The 18,252-nt window shown below is 38.1% G+C and overlaps 1 protein-coding gene across 1 annotated transcript in view; it reads right to left on the bottom strand.

Moving 5' to 3' along the window:
* The window catches only part of THSD4 (thrombospondin type 1 domain containing 4), a 308,530-nt gene that overhangs the window by 20,342 nt on the left and 269,936 nt on the right, over positions 1–18,252 (bottom strand). The window contains exons 9-13 of the mRNA XM_074837605.1: positions 15,402–15,498; positions 14,267–14,509; positions 8,440–8,569; positions 6,524–6,728; positions 3,852–4,025 (exon numbers count right to left, since the gene is read on the bottom strand). Coding sequence (XP_074693706.1) covers positions 3,852–4,025; positions 6,524–6,728; positions 8,440–8,569; positions 14,267–14,509; positions 15,402–15,498 — 849 coding nt within the window. The remainder of the gene's footprint in view (positions 1–3,851; positions 4,026–6,523; positions 6,729–8,439; positions 8,570–14,266; positions 14,510–15,401; positions 15,499–18,252) is intronic.

The following is an 18,252-nucleotide window of genomic DNA, read 5'->3' as shown; positions in this document are numbered from 1 at the left end:
TTGGTGGAACTCTGCCATTTTAATGCAGTATGACATCTTAAAAGAATTATGAGACAGGAAGCCATCTTTCTACAAATGCACGTAAAAATATCACAAAAGTTTGTCCAGACTCTGTAATCAAAAGGGGTTAAAGATCATGTAGAAGACAAAGCCATGAAACTTAAGTTCATTCTCTTATTTATACTCAGGATAGAGCAATAAATGTAAAGACAGGCACATACAAAGTAAGATGAGTCTCACTTTGCTGCTAGAGACTTTTACCCTATAATCTCTCCCATTGAAATGTGTAAAAATTTCTGTTTCTTTCAAGATTGAGTCTGGGGGATATCAGAATATGGTCTGATCTACTTCACAGACAAATAATGGAGCATATACTTTTCAGAAAGTAAGTGTTTGTTTCTTAAGGATGAATTGTTTTCCTTCCTTCCTTCCTTTACATGTTCCACCAGTGTGCACATGGTAGCCATACAGCTCATAAGCTTTGCAGGTAAAGTATTTGTGTTACATACATACAATCAACACTGATACCTGTTTATCAAAATAAATCAAGAACTGTATTGTTTTAGCAACATGGAGGATTTTTTAATTACTTAGGATTAATTGTATGTATAAAGAATCAGTCTCTGCAGAAACTGAATCCAGAAAGGTCAATGCCATGGGGGAAACAGGTGGGCCATAAAATACATAAATATATTTTTTGGGAAAAAAAGATGGGAGAACATGGTGAGAAGGCAGCCAAGTGTTATTTACAGAGGAAAGCTACATACAGCCCACCCTGGGAAGGAGACACAACTCCTACACACAAGTCTGTATGTACCCTGCAGGCTTTTAAGTGCACATATGTTGTGTTGCGGAAGTTACATTTATGGAAATTTAATGATATAATCTTGCAATTCAGAACCACAGAAATTATTAATGAAAATGAAGAAAACTAGCATGATTTTTCATCAGTTAAAACTTCGCAAGGTTTCAGTAAAATAAGAAACCCCAAAATCTTTCCACCAATCCTAGATTCCGTCCTCTTCTTAAAACTCAGACGTGACCATTCATCTCTTTCTCTCCCCGTGTTAAAGAATACCCTTGTCAAATTCTGCACAAACATATATCACAGTTATCAAATCCTGAAATTTAACATCTGTTGGCAGCAAAGACAATTGGAATGTTTATGTTACTGTGCTTTTTCTTGATGTTTCGCTAATTAACCAAGGCTATATTGTAATGCCCCATGCATCACATAAATCCGGACATGGAAGTTTGATATATCCCTTGCTGAAAGAGAAAGTATGTGCCTAACCAATCTCTGACAGGCCTCTGGAAATCTCTACTTGCTGCATGTGCAGCAGTACACATTAAGTGTTTGCAAAATGGGTTCAGAAAAGTACAGGCCAGGTCCTTTCTTATGGCTGTAACCAAGTTTGAACTCAACCATTTCAAAGTTCCACCGTTCTCAAAAGTTATGATAAGTTCTTTTACCTCTTATTTCTAGCCACGGCTGAAATGTCAAAATACAATGGGAAAGACTGTTCTGTGGTATTTCCAGCTGGGACTTGAAGTAGGCATGTAATAAATCTCACAAAGAAGGTCTGTTCTTGTGAGATTTCCACCACAGTTTTGCAGACTCAAGAGGTTTGAACAAGCTTTCTTTAAGCATTTGAACTTTTGGCTGCTTATCTGAACCATTTGTGGCTGCCCATCGCTGATCTATGCTTATTGCTGAAGTGTGGCTTGGCTTAAAGTACTTTTAAAAGAATTGTTTGGGGAAATTACACATGCAAAGTCCATACACCTGGGAGTGCCCATTTCCATTCCATGACAGAATTATCCTCTTGTCTTTCAATAGAAACACACTCCTCTACAAAGAGAGAGAGATTTCTGATCCTAAAAAACCACACTTGAAAGGCACAGTAAGAAAGCTAATGGCCAAAGGCCTGACTTTGCAGAGCTATTAACTACTATTCCACTGGCTTCCACTGGAATTACTGTCACCAAATTCCTCTGAACATCCAAAGTTGCAAGGTATGTCTGAACCTTAGAAGATTCTCCACATTCTAGCCTGAATCTACTTTTCTCCTGAAATAAGCTGTTCCTTCCATTCTCTTTGTGAATCAAACTCCAAACCCACTGCTGGCAGAAGTGATGGTGAACAATGCCAACTACAGTAGCAAGCATTTGGAAGAAATTAATTTGTACACTTATATAAGCTGAGAAGGTAACAAAATACATTCTTTACTTTCTGACCCTAAAATGTCTGTGGTAAGAAAAACTCCAACATTTTCCACATTACCTGCTTCACTTTTATGTCTCATTTAATACATATAAATAAGCATAACAACATTCTACAGGCATAACCTTCAGCTACAAAAACTACTTTTAATTCTGCAGAGGACAAAATATCAATATAGAATAATGAAGAAAACATTGATTCTAGAGCCTTCATTGGAATGTATGTGCTTTATGTGGTGGAACTGCACTAGCTGATAGTGGCTGGGCCAACTTTTTCAAGAAAGATGTCTTTAAGGATAGAATGCATTTCTCTCTCTTACTTGTAAAATACAACTTTAATAGCACTGTATAAAGAACATCTACAAGTTAAAAAAAAAAAAAAAAAAAGGCACTGCCATTCCCCCTACAATAAAAACTTTGCCATCTGCACTAATACCTGGTAACTTTCTGTCCATGCTATGCGAAAGCATGCACTGAGTGAATAACAACGGGAAAAAAAAGTTCAAATGACAACAACAAAGACTGATTGTGTATAATTTTTTTTTTCTTTGTAAAATCTGTTTGAGTTGTCTGGTGGCTGAAAATTTGGCAGGCCTTTAATTGTAGCAACAGTCTGATCAGCCTTTTTAAAATTATGTGACATACTAGGTCCCTGTCCTACTTGTGAAGTTCCTCCTCCTTCTCTGCATCTAAAACATGGGGAAAATCTTCTGAGTGTCCAAACTAATGTATAACCTATGAGCCAGACATTCCCAGCTTTCAGAGATACTACCACAAAATGATCTAATTAATGAATCCGTTAAGTTATGAATGTAATCTTACAGTTTCAACAATAAATTATATCATTTGCCTGCCAAAACAACCAGTCAAAGAAAAGGGAGATGCAATCAGGATTTTACAGACTGAAGGCTCAACTTGTCTACAGATGAAATTGATACGCAAGCATCCACAAGAGGGACCAAAATACCAGGCTTTTCTTAGCCCATGTTTGTAAGCCTTTTAACAAAAGCATATAAATATCACTACTTAACAACAACTCGGAGCCCAATCATGAAACAAGGTAAATCACCACTGGTTTTATTGTTTTCATGTGGAGAATCTCACTCATTGTAATAAAAAAATACATCCATGTTCACAAAGTACAAAAGTGTGAATCAACCTTGCCTGAGTTTATGAAGTTGTTCCCCTCTTTTCAGAGTTATAGGATAATTGTTTTATGGCTTGAACTTAGACCCAGACATCAGGCCTCAAACCTCCATCCCTTAAAAAAACAGTAGGGAAACTTTTAGAGTCTGAATCTTAAGCCACAGGGCTAAGCAAGGCAGAATAATAAATCTCAGCACACTCAATATTTTGGGACATTCAAACACAGAGAAAATTCTAAATCCAGATGTTTGGCCATGTACCCACACACTTGCCCTTTCTATGCATTCTTGTATCTAACACAAACTCAGGATGCCCTTGGGATCATTATTTTTTTGTTTGTTCTTGCCTGTTTAACAGATCGAGGATAAACATGGAAAATAAGATCGCTCCTTTTATGGCTGTACCAATGTGTATTTTTTAATTCTGATGCACTTGAGGTATTTTAGAAGATTTGGCAGCACAAAGATAATGAGAAGCCTTACTCTGTCGCTCCACTCTGTAAGGAACCAGCTCTTAGCACAGGGACCCATGTCACAGTTCTCAATATCATTTGGCCGCAGCTTCATGTTGCATTCTTCATCATCAACAATGTCTCCAAGGTTGCTGACACATTTCACATCTCGGGTCCTCTGCCCCACTCCACAAGGCACTGAACACTGTAACAAAAGGGAGGTTGAATCAGGACTCTGTGCAAGAACTGCAGTGGTTTATCAGGGAGCTGGGAACATACAGTTCATTCATTCCTGCTAAGACATCCACAGAAGCTACAGAACTCTAGATTGCTAGGAATAGGCAACAAAAACACATTAATAGTTTTAAATCAAATTCTCAGTCTGTAGTATTCTGCAGTATACTATGCAGATACATTTGGAAAACAAAATTAAACCCTATCTCCAACAGGCCATGCTACACCTTATCCAAATGAACTGCTGGTATTTTTATAGCAGGCTGACATATTCTGCATAATTTTGATCCTGACCTATAAGCAGATATGAAGCAAGAAAAATGCAAACAAACACCACTTCTGAATCCCTCTTACAAGTAAAGGTCACCTTCTCCTGCTCTCTTTTCTTCAAGCTCAGAGAACGCTGCCTGATGATGTGAAGCATCCAGATCATGAAGCAAGAGGGGAACATAATTTTCCGCTGTGTACGCATGAAATGTTTTGATGAGTCCTATAAACACTCTAGAATTAAAGGGGAAAATCTCTGGGAATTTGAAGATTAAAGATAATATGCAGTATCTGCACACAAGGGTACCTAGCAGAGCTTCCAAGGGCAGCCTCATTGGGGTTTTTTTTCTTTCAAATGCTTAATCATGTCTACTATATTTACACATCAAAGTTATTTATTACATAAAATATATTCCCTACAGCAAGATACCTCGCAGACTTCATCTTCAGACTGCAGCTATTTATTCAACTGTTCACTCTAGAACACTGGTCAAAACCCAGGCTAGGTGGGTCATTAAATAGCAAAATACTAATAAAAACAAATACCCCATTCCTTAGGTCATAAAGGGGGCGATTTGTCCAGAGTTACTCTCAAAGTCTAGTCTGCTGACCCAAACTTAAAATTGCCACAAAGCCATTTTTTCTAATCAGATTTAGATCACAGTTTTTGACATTTGTATGTCAGAAAAAATAGTAAGCACATTAAAATCTTAAGACGGGCTTACTTTTAAGGTCACAGACCTGTCTCCAAAGTGACAACCTAACTGTACTTCAGTAAGCACAAACACAAATAAACGTTCTACTGAAACCAGTTTGCAAACTCAATTGCTCCTTTCTTTATGATGGATCTTCCTCATGCCAAGAACTTTAATTTTACTTCCAAGAGGAAATTAATCACAGAATTTTATTGAAATTATGCTTATATTCAACCAGCTACAATTTCTAAAGCATTTGTTTAGCTTGATTCACCATATGCAGTAAACCTCTAAAGGCTCTATACACTGAAATACTTCTCAAAATGCAACCACACAAAACCAGCCCCCCCTTCTGATCATCAACACAATAAAATAATCAAAACTTTACCTTTAATATCTATTTTACTGTCCTTTAATTCCAGATGGATTTTCATTCATCATGAATAACAAATTAACCAACCAACGTATCTTTGCGTTTGTCTGTCTAGGTATTTCTAATTTTTTTATCCGGAATATATCAACATATCACAGATACTTCATGATTAGGAAGTTAACAATGCCACCATCAGGCTCAGAAATGCAGCAGCTGAGGGAGCTAACTCACATAGGCTTTACCATGGGAGAAGACCCACTATAAAGCCACACGAAGCCTGCTGCAAGACTCTTTAGCCTACTGTGACTGTGAGGATGGGGAGCTGTACTGCTACTGCCACTGTGTGCTGCGACATGTATGCCAGCACAGGCTGGGGGAATTAGCAAGGAAGCACTTCAGTAGAAAGGAAAAAGAAGGTTTAGGTTCAGAGTTTAAGCTGGAATTTTTCATGGTCTATTGACCCACATAATTCAGCAACTCTAAATTTTTTTTTCTTTGTCTCACGGCTAACTGGAAGAGATTTGTTCATCACTACACCTAATACACCAGGGTATTTCCTCATTCACGCAATGGCCATGAAAGTATCTAGGATGGTTGCCAGATTGGCCAAACCTTTTGTCAGCAACACAGAAATTAAAGCTGACAACTACTGTCCACATTTATCTGAAAGTCCTGGCATAGCCCCATCCACCTACAGTAACAGCAATTACTGACTCTATCCTTAATACATACATAAGGTTGAATAACTCCTGGAATTAAACTCTACATGCTATGAGAAAAAGCAGTGTTTGCCATCACAGGCAAACCTGTCAGGACTCTCCCAACTCTGCTTCATATAGTAGTTAAAGAAAAGCATTGCTCAGAAAGCTTGTGTACTTCTGTACACACACATCTGTGTGGTTTGGACTATTCAATCACTCTTTTTCAGATTCTTTCTGGTTACGAACAGTAAACTTTAATGGTCATAACTGAGCAGGGTTTTCTTGAACTAAGATTCACCTATTTCCAAGGCTTTGCACAGTGCTCTTCCCTGTTTTAAACAAAAGCAAATTTCATGTTTGATTAGTGATACCTGGAAGAAAATTCTTATTCTTTTCTGAGGTTTTATGCTCCACGTTAATCAATCATACTTACTGAAGTCCACTCTGTCCTAATCTGCCATTCACTGCAGATCTTCAGCTGGCAAGTGCTGGTTGTCTCTGGTTTCTCCAGGTGATGACAGCGGTACTGCTGAACTGTCAAGGTACGATTGGCATACATTTGCCGGCATAAGATCTGTCGATGCTGCATACCAAGGCCGCATGTTTTGCTGCACTCAGACCACTCCCCTATATCCCAGCTAAAGATAAAAAAGAGGACATATTTTTTCAGGAAAGATTTACCTAATACTAATCTTAACAGAACTCAAATGACATGATTCTGATGCTGGAACAGAACTTTATAAAATACCCCTGCATGCATAACTTAATCCTTTATGAAGACAATGTTATATACTTTTAACCAATCTACCTGTAATGCCTGATAGTAATAAGCATGTGTAGAGATTGCACAATTCATGGTTTCAAGACATATTACAAACATTAATTAAGCCAGTAATAGATGTGGTTTTAAAAGTATCTATCTATCTATAATATATATTATTGCTCTAATGGCACTTTCCAAAAATTTAAGATGTGTTGCATAAAATTTTTCTGCAGCAAAGGCCCTAAAAAAGGACAATACCACAAAAACCTCACATAATACACCCAGGCATTCATTCATCAGTAAAAATGAAATAGCAAATGATAAGCAATGAATAAATACATTTAATTTTAGAGATTAAAAAAATTCCTAGATACATTCTTCCCATTCCAAGATTTCACTGTATTTATTTAACCACGTTTGTATAAACGTGTCATTTTCCCCTTTCAATTTTCATTTCAAGCATGAGGACATACACAAATCAGGGAAATATCTGAACTGTTCACACATTTTATTTCAGAACTCTTGTGGAGAGCAAGTGAAATATCTGTATTATTTTTAATAAATATTTATATATCTTTGTTTATATTATTGCTATTATCCTGTGTAAACAAATGAAGCTGAATTAATATGAGTTGTTAGAAAGAAAAAGGTGAGAAAAATGCTTAGTGAGAAAAGACCTCTCCAAGTAAATTGCTTCAGAAGTTCCTGTGTATGTAATACGCACTAGGAAATCATTTGTCAGGCATGTAACACTGTGACAGCCCTTACCCCACTAGAAACTTCGTGGGATAAGGAGTGGCCACTTGCTGCTCAGAAGAGAACTGAAGAATGTAACCACAAGAGAGATGGAAAATACAGCTGCTGACCTGAAATAAAGTTGCTACAATGGCAACTGGGTTTAACTCTTTTCTCTTCTTGGTATATACCCTAGATTAATTGACTTTTGGTTTTTTTTCATTATTTAAAAGAATCTCCTTAGTCAATTTTAAGTCACAGTCTCCTGATGGAAAGTGTCTTTTCAGAAGGAAATCAAACTGAGCTGGTTGTATTAGCGTGCTGGAAACAAGGACTACCACTTCAGAATTCAGTCTTCAAGTTGAAGAACTACTGAATTCCAGGAAAGAGAGGTGACGTTTATGAGGGGGCTGTTGCAAGCACTATCAGCCTCATCTTTAAATATGATACCATGGAATGAACAGGTGGGTACTACAGCACACTGATCCAATGTGGAGTGATGTAACTAGAGCCTCTCCTTTAGACAGGTATATGCAGAAGTCTGTCACTTGAAAAGAATGTACACAGAGAGACAACGTATAGTGTGCACGCCTGAACAGTCACACCAATTTTGAGAAATTACAACACTCACTTGTTGCCAACTTCCCTTTTGTCTTCTCTGAATGCTATTGCTCCCTGTGAAGGGGGAGAAGACCACCAGCAACGAAGGAAAAAATATCCACTACACTTTACGACACAAGTGCATAGTACTCTGAAGTTCAAACTAGTCTCCTGCTTAGACTAGCCTCTTTCACATGCAAAACCTCAGTGACATTGGCTTATTTCACTTGATTTAAATTGTAGTATCTTACAAAGCTGGACATGGGAAGAGGTTGCAGGCCTCCTCTTCTGGAATAGGTTTGGTGCTGCTGTCACAGTAACTCTCAGATACCTCCTCATGAGTGATTCTGTTGACACAGTGGAAAACTGGGTACTGTGACCCTGAAATAAAGAAGAAAATTAGGCAATGCATTGCAAAAGACTCTGCAGTCATAACAGTCATAACATAACCCAACACTGATGCAGACAGGAAAAGCGTAACTTAACAACAGGAAATATAGACTAAGATTTTATCCAAATTTTCCAAATGTGAGAGCTAAATGATATACTGTTTACTTTGTAGTATTAAGTGAAGTCCTTAGTATATAGAAAGTACAGCATGGCATTTTAGGAAAGGCTGAGAAAACATGCTCCTTGGTCTGCATGAGATCTTTATAGTGCAAAGAGTATAAACATTAAGTATTCAGGCAATTAAAAAAAAATGCAGCCAAGCAGACACTGTAACACGGGCTTGAGAGGAGAAAAAATTTAGCAGTCATTTTGCTGTGCTTGTGGAAAGAGACTGAGCCTCCCTACTTCAGTTACGTGGTGAGTAAACACATGAGAATATTATCCACCTTACCTGGTTTTTGAAAAGATTCATAAGATAAGGCTTACAGGTCAAACATTACTGTAGACTAGAGACTCACTAAAAATTACTACTCTCTGCATTTAATGCTCGGTCTTTAAATAATTTTCATGATAGAGCAGGAAGACAGAACTCGGTATTACTACTGCAAATTGACTACCAAAATGATGAGAAAGAGCATGCCTACTTGTATTTGGTAAGTGAAAAATGGGAGTAAATTAACAAGTTTCCTGACACAGGTGATCAAAGAGCCAACCAGGAAAAGTGCTGTGCTAGGCCTGATACATAAAATCAAGGAAAAAAAAGTCAGGGATGTGAAAACCAGGGGCAGCTTTGGCTGTAGTGACCATGAAATGGTAGAGTTCAGGATTCCAAGAGGAGGGAGCAGGGCAAAAAGCAGGACCGCAACCCTGAATTTCAGAAGAGCAGCCTCAAACCGCTTCAGAGATCTGCTTGGAAGAATCCCATGGGATGAAGCCCTGGAGAGAAGATGGGTCCAGGAGAGTTGGTTGATATTCAAAGACCACCTCCTCCAAGCTCAACAAAGGTCAGCCTCAAAAAGTAGGAAATCAAACATAGGTGGCAGGAGGCCTGTGTGGATAAGCAAGGAGCTCCTAACTAAACTCGACATAAAAAGGAAGCACAAGAGGTGTAAGCAGGGGCAGCTGATCCCAGAGGAGTACAGAGATGCTGTCTGACTGTGCAGGGTTGGGGTTTGGAAGGGCAAAGCCCATCGAGAGTTGAATCTGGCAAGGGATATGAAAGGCAACTCTACAAGTACATAAACAGCAAAAGGAAGACTAGGAAAAATTTTCATTTTAGTTCTTTTTAGGAAGTAGTACAAAAATCTGCTGATTTTCTCTCTGCCACGTTTATACCATGTAAGTGGCAGCAACCCCTCCTCCCACTGTGGTACAGCAATGGCACAGGACACCTCTATGGTAACAGGAGCCATTTGGTTACAAGAGAAACAGGGATCAGCCAAAGAGAAGTGGTCAAGGTAGAACCCACAACTGCCAGTTCAATCACTTGAAGCTAGACCCACTGACTTAAAAATTGGGTGATTTTAGTTATTTTAGGCTACCCTACAACAAGTAACTCCAAATGACTAATTATTTATTGGTATTGAAGCCTGTTTAGTGCAGACAGTCATAATTATGCAGAGAAAGAAACCACGAACAGGAAAATGAACTCTGAACTGAAAGAGAGCATTTTGCTTAGGTTAGAGCTAACTTTCTTCCACAGAATGAAATAAGCACCAGTGGAATGCTATTCAACCAGACAAGCAGATACACAGTTTACACTTCTTCCCACAAACTTTTCCTGGAATGCTTTCCTCCTTTTCCTGGAATGCTTCCCTTCTCAGATTTCACGTTTGTCATTTTGCCTTTGAAATGCATGGATGATGTGTGATCATTCTGAATAAGGCTGTATTGTTAAAATAAAACTATACTGACTGACCTTGATATTAACAATATACTTCAGATTTTGGGGAAATATAGTGTAAAACCTGAAGACAGAGTCATAAATGCCTAATTCTCAGTGTTTGCAATCAGAAATAGAATTAATAAACAAAATTCACGTGGTTTAAGCAATCACTTTTTCAACAGAACTTGTATTGCTCACACTCACACTGCTCTTGTCTGAAACACCTACGTTTATCTAAGGAAAGCTACTACTTCAGCTCAGGAATGCACCCTATACAACAGGGTCTGCAGACCAAGCATCAGAAAGATTACAGAAAAGTGGGTTTTTTCCACGTTACTGGCAAGATAGGAAGAAGCAGGGCACAAATTATCAGTACAATACCCTCATCTTTCTGCAAAAGACTTCTCTTTTCTTTAGATCAAAACACACATCTGCACATTTACAAAAACCAAACTGCCATGCCTCTGAGTTAAAGGCAAAAAGAAGTCCCATCTTGCCTAGAAGACCTAGGCAATTTGCACAGAAAACTCAGCTGCATCTTTGTTGATGTTTGCATCTAAAAAGAGTGTAGAAAAGGGCTAGGTTGTAACAGTTAAAGCTTATGTACCTCAAATGTGGGTTTACTGAAGCCTGCACTGTCAGTGACACTGATTCATAAGATTATTGACACTACAAGTCTTAAGCCACTGGACTGAAGATGAGTTTTCTCCTCCTTTCCATTTCTAGTGATTCACTTGAACTTGCAGTCTTTGTTTAAGATCTGGGAATAATTAGCTCCTGGAGCACATATTTTACCTCCTGGATCTCAAAGCCTCTATAGATTTAATAGTGACCGTTAAATAATTTTTTATATTGTATTATCATATTTTGTAATTAACAATTCAAACATCTCATCCTGGGTTTACTGAAATCAATTTCCTTCGTCATGCAACCAACAGGTAACTTATACTTGTGATCAGGAAATAGAAAGAAAGGAGATCAATACATTCAGTCATGTATTCAAAAAAATATTGCACCAGAGATCTGTACTAATTCTAAGTTATGAATTTATGACTTTAAATAAAATAAGGGTGGCTGTAGCTGATGGTAACTGTTGGCTGGCACACTTCAATTTCAGGACAGAAAATTTAAAATTACAATTCCCACTAAAGCTATATTTGTTCAAGAATTTCATTCTATCAAAAGTAAGACTTTGTATCTCACCAGCTAACTTTCACTAATATTTCAGAAAAAGCTATTACATCTTCTGAAATCTAAGGAAAAACTCAGCAGTTTGCACTCTTCAACCTCTTTTCTAATTCTTCTTTAGGAAAGTAACAAACATGCTGCCATGACTGATAACAAATTACACACCTCAAGTAATTTCCAAGAAGTAGATAACAGTTTTAAGGCACAGGTGGTGCTCGAAGAAGATGAAGTGAGGTACTCTGCCTGTAAGATCAGACAAAATTTGGACGAAGATCCTGTGGCTCCAGGACTGGAGGGATTTGCAGTGCACCAACCCTCTTCTCTCTGGACAACAGAGAGGGATGATGTGCTACTTCACTTCCCTGACAGCATGTGGTAGCAGTTTCCACACTGTCCAAATTCTAGCAGATGTATTTGCTCAATCATTTTAAATGGAAATCTGGGACAAGAGTTGGTGGCAGATCTCATGGGAAGCATTTTCACTTTAAAAAAAAATTATAATAGTATTTTTTTTCCAAGCCAAAGGTTTACTGAAAAGTGCTTTGAAATCTCACAGCCTGTCATCAAAACTGTTAATTTATCCTCCCTTTTTCCTTAGGTAGCACAAAAGTAATTTTTCTTTCTTCTTCCAACTTAAAATTTCCTAAAGTTATTTAGTTTTGACAGGTTCATTTTGGGGGAAAAAAAAAAAAAAAAAGGAAATTAAAGACCACGTATCGTCTACATTTCTGCATAAAGAAATAAAGTAGCAGAAAAAAGGAAAACATGGGAAAAAAGAAAAAAAGAAATGTCCTATATTGAATCATACAAAAATGAAAACAAAACCTTGAATAGGACAAAATTTATTTCTGAATTTTTCACTCCATTTTTTATCAGCCTATATGACCTACTTTGACTTGAAATGCCTTGGAGGCATCAAGAGATTTACATGGGCTTCTCACATGAAGATAACAAGGAATGTTCATACAGCCTCAACAGTGTCAGGATCCTGCTCTCAAGGTCCAGTTCCTTTTGAATTTAACTTCATCAAAACACACACACATTCTCCAAATAACAGGAAAAGAGATACTCGTTTTTAACAGTTACCTTGTTAAATTTCATTGATTAAATTTAAGCTGTATAGGATGCTGGAAGATAGCCTTTGAATTCTGTTTTCCTACAATTTTGCTATCATCATTTTGACTCAAATTAATACCACTGCCAATTTCTACTCGATCACTGAAGAAATGGCAAGAACTATGTTCAAATGTCCATAAGGTCCATAGGAAATACAACCAGGACTTCTACAATGTAAAGGAAGAATAAATTTACCATAATGTGTTCCTGCAACTGCATCATAAATTACCTGATTTGGATACTAAAATTCACCACGTATATGATAATCCAGACATTCAGCAGGTGATACTCACTGATTGCTGCTAAACAATAACCAGGTACAATTGAGGATTCTGTCCATATGGCTTGTGTTAAAGACACATAGTGTATTTAAATGCCAACAAAAATAATTCTGGTTTACATTCCCTCCTTTTCTCCACAAAAAGGCAGACTTCAAAAAAGTCTTCTGACCTTTATAGGCTGTATTTTAGCTCTAACACTTCTGCAGTAATCTCTCCAAGGAAACAAGTTTTTTCAGTATACTGGGAAGTGATTTTGACTAGTATCAATATTGCAGGATTTTTTTAGCTCTATCTGTACCTATAACACGGACACTCATCTGGCCTTGGAACAAATTCGCAAAGTGTCCTCTCAAACTAATTAGGATACAAATGTTCTCAGTGTGTATGAGCTGGTGACAGTCAGCAGAGTTCCCTCACTGGTACATCTTTATTTCAAAGCTCTGCGATTTTTTAGGTATGGTGATGGGTGACTATGTATAGTACAAAAGATTTCACTTTTGCTATCACAAAAACTTATTCTTCCACAGAATTGTTTGTGCTATGCATTACTGAATCTGTGGTCACTGTGAATGTCTTAAAGCAAAGATTAATCTGGCAAGCTCCAAGTCATGTATCCATCACATCCCAAAAGCTAATTACCAGTCCTTTTCCATCCCTCTTCCTTCCCACTTCTCCCCTATGAAAACCTCAGTTTTTTGAAGTCACATTGTTGCTGTTCCAGTAACATCCAATGAGGCAAAGATACGGAATCCTTGTGAAACCTTCCCGTAAAGATCAGAAAACTGTTGACAAAGACACAAAAAGCACGGAGGGTGTATCTGACAAAGCTGGAGAGGCCAAATGGAAGGATAAAGGATGCCAAAGAATGTTGAGGAAAGCAGCTGTGTATCAAGGGTGTGAGACAGATCAGTTTGCCATAAAATCCTGAAATATTTCCTTTCAGAAGCAAATGCCATATATTTCCTTTTAATTTAAAGGCTTTGTCTTTCATATTTTAAATTTTGTTGTTTCTACTGATTTAAATATAAGCATGCATAATAGTACTGATGTGTCTTTTGCTTGTACGATAACAGAAAACACCAGGTCCAGCAATGCTTTGGCACATACAAGAGCTGCTGAACAGCCACAGTGTTTTTTTCCTCCATGCTTCTCCTCTACTATGCTGGAACCTTCCCATGTGCCATCTATTTTTTGTGCATTGGTGTATGAAGCACTTACCTTTCCCACATGTGGTAGTGCACTCAGTTTTTCCAGTCTGTTTCCAGTTGTGTTCTCGGTTTTGTCTAGGTGGTTGCACAGCAGGCACCTGGTTTTCTGGCTGATGAGAAGAAAATCTTCCTGGCTGAATAACTGGAAAAGTTCCAGCTGACTGTCCAGTGAGAGTGTCTGTCTCCCTATGCAAATCCTCATCCTCTTGATTTGTACTTTCTGGCATTCCTAACTGGCCATTCAAGGGCTCCCCTGATGATGGACAATAACAAAAAAGTAAAATAATGAACCTCACTTGCAAATATGTCTGTTTTCATCCACTAATAATCACAACTGGAGCATCATTAAATTTGAAAGCAGCTTTAATCTGCTACGCAGAGACTTCCTAATAGCATCCTGCAAAGACTGTGTTGTTTTAAACTAAGATAACCAAGTATCAGCCAGCAAATACATTAAAAACTGAAGAATCTCCAAACACTCTGTAGAGTTAATGTACCCAGTGTCAAAATTTCCCAAAGTATTCTGTGCCTCCCCATGTCACAGCACAGCTGCTCCTCATCATGAAAAGACTGCAAACACACTTAGAAATTTGTCAAAGCAAATCACGAACATTAAAAGTAGGACCCAACTCACTTGCAAATTTTCTACTGTTCCTCAGAACTTCGTATCAGTACACACAGCACATATCCACAGCTCAGTCAGGAGCAAGAGCTGTCCAGATTCTAGCTTGGGAAGGCAACAGTTACGTGTTTGATCCTCTCCAGTTGGGAGAGGAAAGAGAAACTGCAAAGGGTTCTTTTAAATTATCTCAAAGTCTGAAGAGAAAAATCATGTTCTATTTCATTTCTGAGACGTGGTTACAACCTCCAGCTCATGCAAAGCCATGGTTAACATTTTAACGACAAAATAACTAAATGTAGAAATATGTGACCAGATTCCCTGATACAGTATAAATAATCCCTGTCAGTATTAATTCACTTAAGTTACCAAATCTATACAGACTTCTCTTCCAACATGTAGGGTGAAATTCTGCACCTTTCCCACATCAATGGCAGTATTTACACTGAATTTAATGGTATGAATTTCTCTGTTAGCTTATTGGGTAACAAAATGTGTTTAATAATAGGAAATAGTGGCATTTTACCTGGCCTCCTGTGAGCAAGCAACTGAGGACTAATAACATTGTCTCCTGGAATGATATACTCATAATGTATACCTGGGTTAGGCTGCTGATGTATCATCTAAAAAGAAAAAGAGCCATATATTCACTTCTTCCACTTGTTATATTACTAATGCTTAAATATGTACTTGAACCGATCAACTATCAACATTATTTATCATTGGTCACGACAGAAACAATGGTTAATGACTGTCTCCAAAAAATGCAAAAAAATGTATTTGTTTCTGGAAGAAATCAGAAAATCCAAGCTACTGTGTTTGCAAACTGAACTAGCTTGTGATGGCAAAGAAACTGTTTCTCTAGATCTTCTTTGAAAAATGTAAAACTGACATGCTTGGGCCAAGGTGCAGCTCTGGACTGCACCAGCTACAGCCTCGTCTCTTGCCAGCATGGGCAGCAGAGGCTCACACCAGGGCTCAGCAGCAGAAGAGACAGTCCTAAGGTCTCCAAAACACTGCCAGGTAGAAGGAGCTTGACAGATGCCTGAGGAAACATAAGCAAGGAAGAAACAAAACAGAGAAAAATGAATACCACAGACCCCAATCTACAAATCTAACCAACTGCCTTTATTAAGGTTTATCAGTTGTACTTGAAGAGAGCACATGCAGACAGTACATGTGTTATTCTGCGTGTACCATCTCACAAATCAAACTCTTCCTTTCATCACCATGCAGCTACCTCTGCACCACTCAGTGGAGGCTCAACAATCAACTAGCTAAAATTACTAACGTTATGCCGCTCTCACCATAAGCACTGCTCAATGAAGATCAAGTGAAAAGATTACAAAGGCACACATATTTGCTACAGCAGCTGAAGAACACCCGTGCAACCCTCCTGCATCCTTCCACATTAATTTTCAACTGAATGAAGATGCAGTGTAAGTGCAGACAGACTCCCACTGCTTTACAGCTAGCCACAACAACACTATCAAAGTGTTCTTTATGAAACACAGGCATGAACCACAGGTCTTTCTCCTTTAAATGTGAAAATGAAGCTGAGTAGCTTCAGAACACTGCTGCACAAGCCAATGCAAGCTGACATGAGCATGCCTCTGGAAGTCAGTGTTACTTCTTGTGTGCTTGCATTTAGGCATAATAAGACCTGAGCAAGATACGACTTTATGAAAGCTTTTTAAAATGGTTAGCAGCGCACTCCATACCCAACTGGCTTCTATTACACTGCTGCTGCCGAGAGCCTGAGCATACTCACACTAGAAATGCAGGGATGCCATCAGCTGCTAATTTCACTAGTTTAGCTTTGATTCTGTACTGCTTCTACTGACACTGCTGCTTTAAAAGTCCTGAAGTCTTTGTGGGGATCGGTCTGGTACAAGCCTCAGATTACACTTAACTTAAAGTACCTAAAGCAAAATGAAACAAACACCAGAGCCTGCACTAGCTCTTCAGTTCTAACAAACCATGGGCCGAAAAGAACACAGTCATACTATGCCAATGGCTTTATGAGCCAGCAGAGCACACTTACACTTCAAGGTTTCACTAAATTCGTCACACCAAGTAACATCAACTAGGGATTCAGACCCTTGTTTTTCCTTGTGTCAAAATCACTTTTTCCTTGCCAAATATAATAGCTGTTCCTCTAAACTCTGTCCCTCAGAGATCATTCACTTCTCTGAACCATCTAATCATGCATTGCCTGTAATATTTTTTGTAAGGGTTGGTCCTTCCCATGTCACTTTGGTATGCAAAAATTACACCATCTTTGTGTTTGGTCCTGAGAGAACTGAGCACTGTGAAGCTGACTTCAGAGGAAGAGTACACCCCCCCCCACCTTCCAGAACCAGGACCCTGTTCTTAAGATGTTTCCAGGAACAGCTTTCCAACAGTTCCCATGGTTTTTCCATCACATTTCTCAAAACAACTGACAGGCACATGTTATAAAGAGCTTAACTGATGAAGTCCCTGTGAAGATATTGTCACAGCTTTCCTGCAGGAAAATACCTGGAATTACATAATAGTTTTGCTTTGAGTTAGTGGACTTTGTAGCAATGTATACTTCACACTTGGACAAAACTTGCATCTCTTTTTATCTTGCTAATTGTAACCTGCTGTAACTTAAGAGAGTTTTTTCCTCTACATTTTTAAAGTGGAAGGAAGACAGCATGAACTCAGGAAAAAGCAACAGAAAGCCATTTGGAGTTCCCATCTGTAAATCTCTTTATTTTTCTACACAGAGCATAAAGATCATGAGTATGGATGAAAAGAGAATTACACGATTCAGAAACGACAAGACAAAGTCTAAAACAAGACATCTGTATCTGCGTGGCTACAAATTTCAAAGCCAAGAGAGGCTGTGTCATACTGATGATTGATTTTCTTTCATCTATCACTATCCATTTTTATCTTCCCACACTATATTGAAAAAGACACTAAACTATTAGCTCATAATGAATTGTAGTATTCCTCATATCTACAAGCAACATCTCAGGTAAGAGTCCAGTCAAATTAGATGTGACAATCCATAGTATCAGCCACAGAGCAAAACTGATAAAGCTATGCCCATCATGCCAGATTTCGTATATTTACTACAAAAGCAAAAAAAGAAGAGACCAAGCCTAAACTAAAACATTAAAACATGATAAATTTAAGCGTAAAGTTTTTTTATGGTATTACTTTGGAAACATCTGTTTAATCCATTTCCTGATCCTTTTCTCTCCAGGTCATTAAGTATTAGGCATCAATCAACTGACAATAAAAACTTAAGATTAAACCTCAGCTCAGAGCATCCTGTAACTACACAACAACACGTATGTCTGCATTGCAGAATCTAGAAGCCCAGTCTTTTAATCTTACAGGCT

The sequence above is a fragment of the Strix aluco genome, chromosome 12 (genome assembly GCF_031877795.1).
Source record: "Strix aluco isolate bStrAlu1 chromosome 12, bStrAlu1.hap1, whole genome shotgun sequence".
NCBI classification, from domain to species: Eukaryota; Metazoa; Chordata; class Aves; order Strigiformes; family Strigidae; genus Strix; species Strix aluco.
This window is presented reverse-complemented; position numbering and strand designations above follow the sequence as displayed.